This window comes from Anastrepha obliqua, chromosome 1, assembly GCF_027943255.1.
Source record: "Anastrepha obliqua isolate idAnaObli1 chromosome 1, idAnaObli1_1.0, whole genome shotgun sequence".
Classification (NCBI taxonomy): domain Eukaryota; kingdom Metazoa; phylum Arthropoda; class Insecta; order Diptera; family Tephritidae; genus Anastrepha; species Anastrepha obliqua.
This window is the reverse complement of record NC_072892.1, coordinates 47,142,201-47,155,996: the sequence shown is the minus strand read 5'-3', so window position 1 is coordinate 47,155,996 and position 13,796 is coordinate 47,142,201. Positions and strand designations below refer to the sequence as shown.

The following is a 13,796-nucleotide window of genomic DNA, read 5'->3' as shown; positions in this document are numbered from 1 at the left end:
CAATTTTAACTGAGAAAATCCCAACCTTACCGGATCGACTCTCTAAAATTATCCTTTATAATGTGAGTACCAAAATTGGAAACTCACTTTTGCAACAACTTCTTTGAGTATTTTATATTCATAATCCTGGCTAATCATTGTTTTGACGACTTGAAATAAGATTTTAAAAGAAAAATAGTTTTTTTACTATAACATCTTCTTCGAAATGGAGCTACCAGATTAAAAATTTAAATTAACTTTTTTTCAATTGCCTTCAATTCAGTTCAAATTCAATTTATAATATTATATATATATGTGCTTCGCCGATAGAGAGTGGCCCGTCATCAGTCCAACCAGCTGCATACAGTGCCTTCTGCTAAATAACAGGAGGATCTGCGACAGTCGGTCGGACATGACAGGTCAGTTTTGTCCATCTCCATTGGCAGTTTAGAGTAATTTATATAAAATTTTACAATTTGGAGACGAAATAAATAGAAAAAAATTTAATCAGCTGTTCTACTACTACTAACTGTTCATTGTGCTTTCCTTCTTACAGAAACTTTTAGAAGGCCAATAATAGGTCTTTTCTATTCGCTATTTCCCTGCTCGCTATATCTATGCTCGATTAACTTGACGAAAAATTTGCATGCGAAAACAACAACAAAGTTATCGAGCAAGACTCGCCGCTGGCGAGTATGATTGTACCTCATTGGGCTGGTATAACACAAGTAATTTAAGGCAGCTCACTTCCCGCGTTGCCAATATATATTCATTTATAACAGGTGCTTCATCTTTTCGCCATTTGTTAACGCTTGGCGAATAGAAGAGGCCTAATGTTTAAATAAAAAAATTTGCAAGAAAAAAATAGCTGATATTTTTGGTTATGTTAGGAATCGGAATAGCTATGAGGAGGCAGCTATTAAACATTTTAATTTTCTGCTCTGCCGTATTCACCGGATAAGTGGATGGAGACTTGTGAAGTAAGAGCACAGCAATTGCAATGGAACCTTGTGAAATGTGGCTTGGCTCAGACGATCAAAATTATGTGCATGTAAATTTGCTTTGCTATCGGAAGGAAACTTGTACGAGTATATAAGCAACACAGCTGAATTTTTAAATATTTTGGAAGGCCTAAATTCCTAATTGTAATAACTTATATTCATCTGAGGAGCAAAATTATAATTTTACTTTATCACGAATTTAGATGATAAAAATGTTAAGAGATTCTTTTTGGGCAGCACATAGAACTCGTTTTTTGGAAATTCGATTTTTGGAAAGAACATTAAAAGAAAAATTGTTTTTGTTAGCACCAAAAAAACAAATTTATAAAGACTGTAACATAGTCTAACAAAGTGCCAAATGTGATAAATATAATTAATTATTAAAATAATTAAATTTGTTTATGATCTTGCTTTTTTTTCTTTATTATACCGTATTGCTTGGATATTTAATAATAAAGTTAATTTTTATATACATACTATACTTTATATAAAAAAAAAATACACAAAATAAAAAAAAAATACAGTGAATCTTGCATTTTCATTTCTTTGACTTTTGTTGATGCGATTAGGCATAGCAGTGAGATATATAATAAATAAATATTAAATGTTGAAGTGAAGTGATTAGTTATAAAATATATGAATATTTGAATGTTTATTTAAAAAATACCGAAAATAAATGTGAAAATCGCAAAGTGCAATATCGTAACAATGGCCACATTGCGTGATTATCAACAGGCACGTTTTGTCTGAATTATGCCACGTTTGGTCCCAATTACGTGAAACAATTTTTGAGTCGAAATTATCTTCTAAAAATTATTGTATCATACATATAACCACATTGGTAGTTTATTTTTTTCACATACTGTACATGATACATCACTACAAATGGATGTAAATAAATAAATTATTTGGAGCTTATCTACTATGGTATTGGAGTTGTTGCGCTGCGCAGTCTGTTTTTTGATGTTAATATTATCTAAGCGTTTATTTGACAAATAATTTATATAAGCATTTGTTAAATACAATAACAAATGTAGATTAGGCAAACGGAAGGCTTCTTTAGAGGTGTAACAAAAAACACAAGTTATTTCATTAAATTAAAACAAAAATGTATTCCTGTTTAGGGGCATAATTTTTATACCTAGTCTTACCATAAATTCTGTGACAACTTTTAGAATGGGTACGGCGAGAACTAATTCGCAGAAAAGTTCCGTTATTTTTGCTTTTGCTCGTTTGCATTGTCTACTCATAAATTATACCTTTCGTGGCAAATCTCGCTTGTTAGCAGTGGAGTGGGGGAGCAAAGGAAAATCACATTGCAGTGATTGCATTACAAAGACGTGGTAAAAGTGCAAATGAGATTTACGAATTGCTGAAAAAACTTAATATTTCGAGAAAGTTTGTTTAACGCACAATCAATAGTTTTTACCAAACGTCTGAAGTGACAGATAGAAAAAGAAATGGTCGTCCTCGCGTGGTTCATACCAGAGCAGCCATGAAGGCCGTTCGAGAAAGAATTCGCAGAAATCCCTTTAGAAAGCAGAAAATCAAGTCCAGGGAAATGAATGTATCGACCAGATCTAAGACTAATTATAGAAATGACCTCCATATGAAAGCCTTGCGGCGCTCAACTGAAGAAAATTAGACTCGACAACTGCAAGCAGCTTCTTCGGTGGCACGCGGTAAACGGCCATCAAAATTTTCTTTCCACAGATGAGAAAATTTTCACCGTTGAAGAAGTTTTTAACAAAAAAAAAAACGACAAAATCTATGCTAAAACTTCTAAAGACGCAAAAAATGTTGTTCCAAGTGTTCAGCGTGGTCACCATCCAACCTCTGTAATGGTTTGTGGAGAGTGCCTTGTAAATTACTTACATCTCTTCATTTCTGCGAAAAAGGATTTAAGACCGGGGCAAAAGTGTACCAGGAGGATGTCTTAGAAGACGTGGTGAAGCAGTTGAGCAGTACTCTCTTCAATGGAGAGAGTAGAATCTTCCAGCAAGATTCCGATTCAGCCCATAATTGGCCTACTGGAAGTCCAGATCTGAATCCATTGGACTACGGTTTGTAGTCAGAATTGTAAAAGATGCCCTACCGAAGGCCTCAGATAAATTTGGAGAGTCTCCAACAATCTTTGGTTCGAGCACCGACTTCAATATCCATGGAAACCGTGCATGCTGCAAAACTGAATGGCCTAATCGGTTGAAGATTTGTGTAAAAGTAAATGGTGATTATTTCGAATTAAAATTGACATTTTTTTTCTTTAATATTTACATGATTAAATAAAAATAAATTCATTAAAAAAGTATTATAATTTCATATATATAATGGACTTAACTTGTAATAGAACTTGTGGCAGCACTAAGTACATATTTGTATGCCTGAAATTTTCCATTGAAATTCTCAACATTGTCGACCTTTTCTTACTCAAGCTTGGCAATTGGCTTTCAATGATATTCCAATGCTGCATAATTATTTGAAGTTTACTAAGCGCGAAGATCACTTTAGTCTTTCAAAGCAAAACAATTTTCTAACAACACATTCCACCTTTACATATTCGCTGAAAAATTATAAGTAATTATTGTGTCTAAAAATAACGTAAATCTGCATGTAGCTTTTCTATTTCTTGAAGATTTTCTTGTTTTTACTTTACTTAGGAATTTCAGTTACGTTTTCTTTTCGTGCACACTGTTGCATAATTCGATTTGTGCTATTTTGAGTACTGCAAATATGTATGTAACATATGTATATTATTATAATTTATTTATATTAGTATAATAATCAATTAATATATCTATCTTATCATTTTGGTGTATTGCTTAAATTTGTATATGTAAATGTTTCATTTTTGTAAACTTTTTCACGTTTTCTATATCAACTTAAGCCATTTGTGTTGATGCATATGGATTTTTAACGGACACATTTTGTCATATAAATTATGCTAATTCAAAATATGTGCATAGTCAGCTCTAAGCTTTTTTTTGTGTATTTTGAGTTTTAATGAAAATTAATATTGCCATCAATTCATAATTAATAAATATTATATATTTGAAAAATACAAAAGTTTATAATGGAGCATTTAGGTTTCTTAATAACGAGATTTTCGTATATTCGAATAGTCAGCTTAATGTCTAAATATTATCGTAATAAGCTGTAAGTCACAGAAATGAGATTTTTCGTGCTATATTATTGTGCAAAAAGCATTGCTTAGTCAGTGGTATAAACCCTAAAACTACCTTGGCTTTACCTTACTTACTAGCGACAATTCATACAATACATACAATGATTTTTTATTCACTTTCTGCATAAACAAAGCAGATTTTTTAATTGCAAAAATAAAAAATAAAATTCTTCGTAAGCTCTATTAGCGTTTGCACAACTTTTTTCAATTATTCTTAGTTGCACCACAAAAATCCATTCTGTTTTGCTTTTTGTTCAGTGCTTTTTGGTTTTGCCCACAGTAAAAATGGGCACATCCCGCAAATTCATATGCTTTTCATTCCTGGGTGGGTTTAGTAACTTTTGGCGCCTTACAGTACAGCTTTAGGTGTTTAGTGAAGATATTTCAAAAATGCGCTAAGCTTTCGATTAGAAGTAATCACGATGTCATTTGGATGATGCGGGTGGCGCAGTCGCGGAGCCGAAGAGTTCTTCATAAGAAGGTGCTGAAAAAAGGAGAAAAAGTTAGTAAAAATTATAGAAAAATGTAGGTTTTAAAATTGAAAAAATAATACTCTAAATATTGACTAAAAAAAAATAATTTATTTAGATATGCTAACAAATTCTACTATCAAAACTGAATATTCAAGTTAAACGTCGCCTCCTCAACAACGTTTTTTTTTTTAAGTTATTAATGAACACATATTAACGTAATGCGCAGATCCATATACATTTGTATCGGGTGTTTTTTTAGCTGCATGAGAATTATAGATATCGATAAATATGCTTTGACAGCTGAGAAAGGCCAACCGTGTTGACATTTCTGCTCAGTAAGGTTTGACAAGTCATCATGAAGCGTTTAACGTCAGAACAGCGCTTCCAAATTGTGGAAATTTACTTTGCAAAAAATAAATATACAGTAGAAGCCCGATAAGTACAATTGGAAAATTTCAGCAATGATCGCACTTAGCGAAAAATTGCACCTTTGCGAATTTCTCCTGTGGATCGAGGAATACCTAGGAAAAAATATTTTAACTCTATTCAATGCAATTAATGAGCTCAAAAGGTCAATATTCAAGAAAAATAAACACATATTTATTGAAATTAATACAAAGAGATCAATGCGGAAGGACATATGAGTGTGTGCTCCAAAATTCAATTATTTTTTTTGGAAAAACTTTGTTATTTTCGATTGCGTTTTCTCGTAACACTTTTCAAGTGCTTTTGATCGGATATCATACAAACAAGCGATCTGATTGAATGACAGTACATCGTTCTGTTCACCCCATTTCAAAATTGTATTGACACAGCCAAAAATCGATTCATGCTGGACTTTTTCGCTTGTTTCTTCTTGAGTAGTATCTTCGGGTTCATTGGCTTCACTATCACCTTCATCTATTCCTAATTCCAAAACCCAATTGCGGATTTCATCTGTGTCTGCTTCACCCACATAGTTTTCAACCATCTCATTTAACCGTTGTAATCCCCCAACAAGAAGGGGGTCGTCAATTTCAATATCCAATGGCATATCGTCTGGATTAGATTCAATAATCGCGTCAACTGTTGGGCTTGTACCCAATACGCTTTTCCAGCATTTAGCGATCGTTTCAGGGAGCAATTTCCCCCATGCTTGGCTCAACATGATCACGGCGGTTTTCAAATCAATTTTCTTCAATAGTTCATGTAATGAAGAATCTTTTTCACTAATTATGGTTTCCATTAGCAATGTTTTGTATTGAATTTTTGTCAAGTTAATAACACCTTGATCCATTGGCTGTAAAATCGCTGTGCAATTGGCCGGAAAATACATCACTTCGATCTCACCACAAACTAATTCTTCTTCGGGCGGATGAGATGGGGCTTGATCCAGCAAGAGTAATGCTTTGGGTGGAACATCATTTTCTTTGGCGAATTTTTTCACTTCTTCGACAAAATTATCAAAGAACCACTTTTTGAAAATATCCCGCGTCATCCAAGCAGTCTTGTTGCTAGCATAATTCACCGGTAGACGAAAATTTTTAAAACAACGCGGATTCATAGATTTGCCGATCGTTAATGGTTTTATTTTGTGGCTGCCATCACCATTTGCACACAAAAGAACACTGATTCGATCTTTTGAAACTTTGTTGCCTGGAGCACTCTTTTCATCTTTCGAAACGTAGGTTTTATTTGGCAAAAGTTTCCAAAAGAGCCCCGCTTCATCAGCATTATATATTATATTTGTGATGTTACATATCCTTTTTCAACGATTTTCGCCGTCAATTTTTCCTTAAATGGCTCAATGGCTTCTGGATCACAAGATAATGATTCACCAGTCACAGTCAAATAGCGAAGTCCGAAGCGTTTCTTAAATCGCGAAAACCATCCATCACTTGCATTGAATTGTTCTCCATCCTTTTTTATTTCATCAAATATTTTTAATGCTTTGCTTTTCAATATCAAGCTAGAAACAGGAGCATTTCGTCACCGCTGATTCATGAAAAACTGGTACAAACGCTTCTCGAGCTCTGGATGATTGCCAAACCGCAAAGTTTTCCGTTTATTTCCAAGTGAAACTGAATTGTATGCATTTTCTTTTAATGAACGGGATTGTTTTTTTATTCGGCAAATCGTTGCGCAATCAACTTTGTATTCGAATGCAAGATCTCGTTGTTTAACGCCTTTTTCAATTTTTTGGAGAATCTCATCTCTTTCTTTCAATGTAAGAAAATGTAGATTCTTTTTCACTTTTCCCATGATTTTATTTGATGAAAGCAAAAAAAATGATTCAAACTCCGAACGATTGTTTTACTCTCAAGAACCAGCTTGAAACTAACGCGTGTTGAATGTCACAAACGATTCGATGCCATATTTTATGATATCAGCGCTACAATTTTACAGTTATTTGTAAAAATCAAAAATCACAAAGCGTGGGAACAGTGTTTTTGGTCGCAATAATTCGGAGAACCATAACTGTCCATAGCTATAAAGCTGTGTCTTCGCGCGTGATGAACGCAAATACATTGCCGTATTAAGTAAAATTTCTTCGAACAAGAATTCTTTTGCGCCCGAAAATTGCAATTTTTTATTGCTCTTTTCGAGTTTTCTATGGACTCAAAATCGAATTGTACTTTCCACGAAATTGCAGTTATCGGTATTGCACTTATCGGGCTTCTACTGTATATATATATATACATATATAATATAAATCGCTTCAAAATTGTTGAAATTTACTTTCAAAAAAAAAAAAAAATCTTTTTCCGTAGTTCATGGAGCACTGACGGCATCATCGGTCCTTTGCGATGAATGGCGAGCGCTATCGAGCTATAGTGGCTGAATCTTTGTTCAGCCAAACATCGACGATATTTCATTCCAAGAAGATGGCGTAACTGACCATACAGCGCGCTTAACAATCGATTCATTGCAATATGCAAGCCACCATTGAGGCCATACGGTCAGATTTATTGAAAAAAGTATAAAAAAAAAATTTATTCAACAATATTTCTGCTTTGTATTATCATTTTGGCGGCCGTAGCCGAATGGGTTGGTGCTTGATCACCATTCGGAATTCACTGAGAGGTCGTTGGTTCGAATCTCGGTGAAAGCAAAATTAATAAAAACATTTTTCTAATAGCGGTCGCCCCTCGGCAGGCAATGGCAAACCTCCGAGTGTATTTCTGCCATGAAAAAGCTCCTCATAAAAATATCTGCCGTTCGGAGTCGGCTTGAAACTGTAGGTCCCTCCATTTGTGGAACAACACCAAGACGCACACCACAAATAGGAGGAGGAGCTCGGCCAAACACCTAACAGAAGTGTACGCGCCAATTATTTATTTATTTTTTTTTTTTATTATCATTTTGAATTCTCAAGCTCATAAAAAACACCCGCTACATATATAGTGCTTCTTCCCGGAAGCATGTTTTTCAATTTAGTCAATTACTTACGCAGTTCATGTGCTCCAGGCGGTTGCAACCCATGCAAAAATGATGTTCTCGCGGCAGCTGACGTGGACGACGTGGAAGACTCTTGACGCAGCAGTGCAGTTGTCGTGGGTTCCGTCGGCGGCGAAACGCCGGCTGGCAAATGCATCAATGAATAACCAGGCGATTCCGAGAGCGGCGGATATGTTGGCACTTGTGCTGGTGGATAAGAGTTAATCATTATGGGACTACTAATCGGCTGATACATGACATAGGGCACAGTTGAGCTCCGTAGACTAGCACGCGCCGAAGGGCTATTGAATTGTGATGACGTACCTGAAGCATAGGAGGGCTCTGCAGCGCATACAGCCGGACTGAGCGTGGCCGCAGAGGAATCAGATGTAATTGAATGTACTGAACTGGATTCGCTATATTGCGATGAGTGTGACGGCGAACCGATTGATGACTCGAGTGAGGGATAAGTTGCAACAGTCAATGTTGTGGCATTATTCTCAAATGGATTGCCTGCTTCACTAGCCGTTATATTAGCTACCATACCAACACTTACGCTATTACGATTACCACAACGCGGAGGTGGGCGTGGTGGAGCACTAGAGAGATTATTAAGCACACCACCAGTACCACGTGAATAAATCTTAAAGGGCAAATTAAGTGTGAGATTCTTAAAGAAGCCACGTAGCACCGCTTCGACGCGCAGTTCATACGAAATATTTATAACTCCACTTAGTAACTCGTCTGACGGTTGCGCCGTATGCGGAATCATTAACTCATGCGCAAAGGAACGTTCACTTTTTTTGTGCACTGCACCAGTCTCTTTATTGGCAATCGTCAGGCACTCCATTTTCTGCACTCTTAACGGTACATGGCTATAATAAAAAATGTACTGTAGTACAGTAAAACGCAACTTTTCCACATTTGTTGTACTATTGTTTGTAACAGTAGCACAAATGCGCAATGGTTCGCCGCGCACTGCTGAGTCTTCCGGCAGCAATGCCACCATTGTAATAGGACGCGTGCCAAACAGGCTGATAGTCTTTGTGATTTGCTTCTCCAACGCAGTGGGATTCAAGCGATAACAAGGTGAGAGCGGCATATGTTTCAAAATCGATAGTGGTATTATGTAACGCTCGTCGAAGGTCCATGGCCTCTGGATAAGTACACGCAATTTATACTTGATGGAACCGTAGCTACCTTTGAAACTAGAGGGTAAATACAAACTCAGCGGTATACTAAATTCGAAAGTATGCTCTCCGGGGCTCAGTTCAATTCCACGCGGCTCGAAGACTGGCAGTGTATGTTCGTCGTGCGCATAAATTTCCTTGCCGGAGTAGAAGAGGCTCCGCGCAGATTCATTGTTGGAATTTTTACGTAATATTTCCATCCATTTGCATTTCCCTTTGCCGGTAATTTGGACTTTTATTGCTGAAAGCAGAAGAAAAATTAAGCAAATTAGTTAAAAATCTGCAGACAACCAAACATTATTACTTATACATATACATATAATAAAATAATATGCCCAAATATTATATACAGTGAGTCACAGTCAAAGTGAGCCACCAATTCCTTGAAGATATTTGTTTAAACAACTTTTGTATATTAAATACTTTCAAACACTCATTATTTTTTGTCAACTTTATCAAGTGAGCATGCTTGTGTAATCTAACTGTATTTTTTCTGTTTGTTTGCTGCCGAAGTAAGAGTAATAATGAAGAACAAAAACAAACGCACAAACTAACGTCACACTCAAAGTGAGCCACCTAACATTGTTTCTTTTAAAATAACGGTATATGTATTTTTGGATATTAATTTTTGCTTGCATCTTATTTTTAGTGTTTTAGTTGTTTATTATCAAGCGGGTTATAAAGATGAGTCGACAAACAAGTGTTGAAATTAGACAGTTAGTAATTGATCTTTTTAAAAAAGGAAAATCCCAAAGAAAAATTGCGGGATATGTGAATAAAAGTCGAGGAACTGTCCAACACATCATACATCGCTTTACTAGAGGAGGAAGAGTAGGAAACAAGCAGAAATAAAGCAAAAAAAAGGCGTTTTCAGAAACGGACGAGGCATTTATTTTGCGGGAAGTGAAGAAAAATCCTCATCTTAGTGCTCCAAAATTGAGGGAGATGGTTGAGGAGCAGCTAAATATCCACGTTAACCCCGAAACTGTAAGAAGAGTTCTCAGAAAGCATGGTTATAATGGTCGTACGGCCAGAAACAAGCCATTTATTAGCAGGAAAAATCAAAAGAAAGGTTGGAGTTTGCGCTGAAATATGTCTACAAGGATATGAGTTTCTGGAAAAAGGTTCATAACGGTATAATGCAACGTAGAGGTTATAATAATAGTAGATGTAAGTTCTCTTTACAGACGAAAGTAAATTTAACTTATTTGGCTCTGACTGTAAGAAGATGGTATGGCGACAAAAAAACACTGAGTTTTAGCCGAAAAACCTAACTCCCAGTATGAAGCACGGCGGTGGCTCCGTCATGGTTCGGGGCTGCATGGCAGGTGGTGGAACTGGAAATCTTCAACATATTCCAGGCATAATGGATAAATACGTTTATATAGACGTTTTGAAGCAAAATCTTAAGCCAAGTGTCGAAAAACTAGGGATCGAAGGCGACTTCTATTTTTACTAGGACAATGATCCTAAGCACAAGTCGTTTGTTGCGCGGGAATATCTATTATATAACTGCCCCCACGTATTGGAAGTACCACCGCAGTCTCCAGATATAAATATAATTGAAAACTTATGGTTCCGTCTTGACCAAAACCTGCGGAAACATAGCATTTCTTCAAAACAAAGTCTTTTAGATGCCTTACAAGACGAGTGGCGTGCAATTCCTTCCACATATACCTGTAAGTTATTAGAATCAATTAATTTGTTATTTAAGTTCAGTTCAGCTAAGGTGGCTCACTTTTACTGCGAGATAGATTTGTGAATTATTTTAGTTTTTGTTCATTTTTTTATAATAAACAAAGAAAGTTCTTCATGTAAGCGATGAATTATTGAAGCTAATATTCAAACAATAAAAACACATAAACCTTTTTTCCAATCTGTGGTATTTTTAAACAAATTTCTACTAAATCTGATGACTAGGAAGTGTGGCTCACTTTGACTGTGACTCACTGTACCTATTACGAAACGAGTAAATTTTGAAAGAATAAAATTAAATTTAAATTTAATTTACTTTTTTACACAAGGGCTTATAACAAAACAACGTGCCCACCACCACCCTGGTCTCATACGCTGATTACTGCACGATAATGGCGTCGGGCAATGGCATCGATGGCCTGTGCTCCAAAGTGAACAACTATCTCACCGACCTTTCTCGCTTTTTCACTGCGAGAAACCTTCAACTTTCCCCCACTAAGTCCACGGCGACCCTTTTTACCACCTGGACAAAGGAGGTCAAACTGCCCCTCAAGGTAAAAGTCGATGACACACCAATTCCGACGGTAAACAATCCCAAAATTTTGGGTGTAACCTTCGAAAGTTTGCTATCTTTCTCAGCGCACACAACCGCAATTGCCACTAAAATCAAAAATTGCAACAAGGTCCTCAAATCACTTGCCGGCAGCACTTGGGACAACGACAAAGAACTGTTGCTATCGACATTTAGAGCAATTGGTCGGTCTGTTCTAAATTCTAAACTATGCTGCGCATGTCTGGTCGCCTGGAATTAGTGACACGCAGTGGATAAAGCTACAGACATGCAAAAGCTATGGACAGCGACCGGTTGCCTCCTGATGTCCCGTACTCAACACCTTCACAATGAGGCACAAATGCTCCCTGTAATGGAGCACAACAAACTGCTCAGCAAGCAGTTCCTGCTAGGAGGACACCTTTTAAGCTACGCCAACGAGATCCAGGACAAAACTGACAGAAATCTACTCGACCAGACAGTGTTTAGACAGTCAATAAACGACATTCACCGGGAGAACGTCACCACCTTCTTAAGCTCCCGTTCTGTGAATGCCGTAATCGGAGTCCAACCACCACCTATAGCAGATGGAGAGGTCCAGCTTCCCGATGTGACACGCGTAACCTTGGCACAATTACGTTCTGGATACTATAGCAGGTTAAACTCCTACTTATCCAGAATTGACCCCAACATAACAAACATATGTCCGGCATGTGAAGGTACCCCGCACCACACTAGCCACCTCTTCACATGCCCCATTAAACCCACTCATCTAACACTCCTCTCCCTCTGGACCCAACCCGTCGAAACTGCATGTTTCCTGGGCCTACCTTTAGATGAGCCAGACGAAGACGACCGGTGATATACCCTACACTGACGGGACTTCTATTACTGTTAAAACAACAACAACAACCATATTTTTACCCAGTCAATGGTACACCATGACTTGAATATGGTTTATGAAGGCGCCTTGGCTAAATAATTGTTGCCTACACCCTTTTTGGCGACCGCTATTAGGAAATACTTTTTCTACCATTTTGGTATGGCATTCATGGAGATTCGAACCAACGTATTCTAAATTTCGAATAATAGTCACGCACGAACCATTCGGCTACGGCGCCCGCTCATTCACAAATAGCCCATACACTATTCATATAGTTAGTTCAAGTGACAGTCATTTAACCGATCATATGACTGTCAATTTTGATGGGAATGTGCAATAATGTTCCGAAACAAAGTTTCTATCACCTTTTAATACCACTGTGAAAAAGTTGATGGAGACATTTGTATTTAATCCTATGAATTTAATGTAAATATCTATCCCTAATAAATGAAAGTCGCATAGTTATATTTTTCCGCTTTATTTTCTTAACATTTCATAAATAAATATCTCATAATTTTAGTAATATTCGATTTCTTGCAGTGTGGCATACGACTGCTAGAGGAGAATGTTGGCTATTCGTTTTGGGCGCTATCGCGATTTCGCCTATCATTCGATAAACCGAATGCTCCACTTTTCGGATGGCCACTTTGCATTCAAGCAATCATTTTCCTGTTCCGCTGTTTCTGACATATCAGCGATCTGAAAAATTAGTTTTTAAGAATTTTTCTTGGAAATGAACAATTATTAGGGCGTCAAATACTTACACCAATTTCTAAGGCTAAAAGCACGTTCACATATGCATTAATTACCAATCAATCCACACAAAATTAATCTACCCGTTCACATATGGCAGATTACCTGCAAAATTGACAATCAGCTGTCAATACAGTTGTGAAAGGTTTTTCTTCATAGAAATTTCTTTGGCGACATATTTTGGAGTTTTTTGCTTGTTAAATTATTATTAACGATATGAAGAAAATACAAGGAGAAGGAATATCTAATTTAATTGCGACATTGGCTGCTAATAATAAACAGTTGGAGGAAATCCGTAAACGACGTTTACTGAGGTTTTAAAAAAAATAATGGCAGCATGCGATATTACATTTTATAATAAATAATAAGAGGACAGACGTTTATGGGCACACGCTTTTTTTCTGTTTTATGAATGCATAGTTAATAATACCTAACAAACATTTTATTAGAATTATGTCTACAAACCTGTTTACTTTGCCGGCATTCATTTTATTTAGTTTTTACTTTGATGTTTTCCTTTGCACGCGAAAAATAATGATCTATTACACAGAAAACGCAGGGTTGTATGTCAAAAAGTATGGTTATTATCTAGGATTATTTTATAATCTCAGATTTTGGGAGAGAAATTTTGTATGGGAAATCTCGCTGTTTAATTACGGATTGGGAGTTAAGCA

General features: G+C 36.5%; 1 protein-coding gene across 5 annotated transcripts in view; it reads right to left on the bottom strand.

Annotated features, from left to right (window-relative positions):
• Nucleotides 1-1,513: 1,513 nt before the first annotated feature.
• Nucleotides 1,514-13,796, bottom strand: part of LOC129252524 (arrestin domain-containing protein 1) — a 54,932-nt gene continuing 42,649 nt past the window's right edge. For 4 of the 5 annotated variants that reach the window (XM_054890938.1, XM_054890940.1, XM_054890941.1 and 1 more), the window contains 2 exons: nucleotides 8,064-9,482; nucleotides 1,514-4,645 (listed from right to left, as the gene is read on the bottom strand). In XM_054890938.1, the coding sequence (XP_054746913.1) occupies nucleotides 4,587-4,645; nucleotides 8,064-9,482 (1,478 nt within the window). In that variant the 3' untranslated portion in view covers nucleotides 1,514-4,586. The remainder of the gene's footprint in view (nucleotides 4,646-8,063; nucleotides 9,483-13,796) is intronic. The other variant, XM_054890942.1, reaches the window with a different exon arrangement.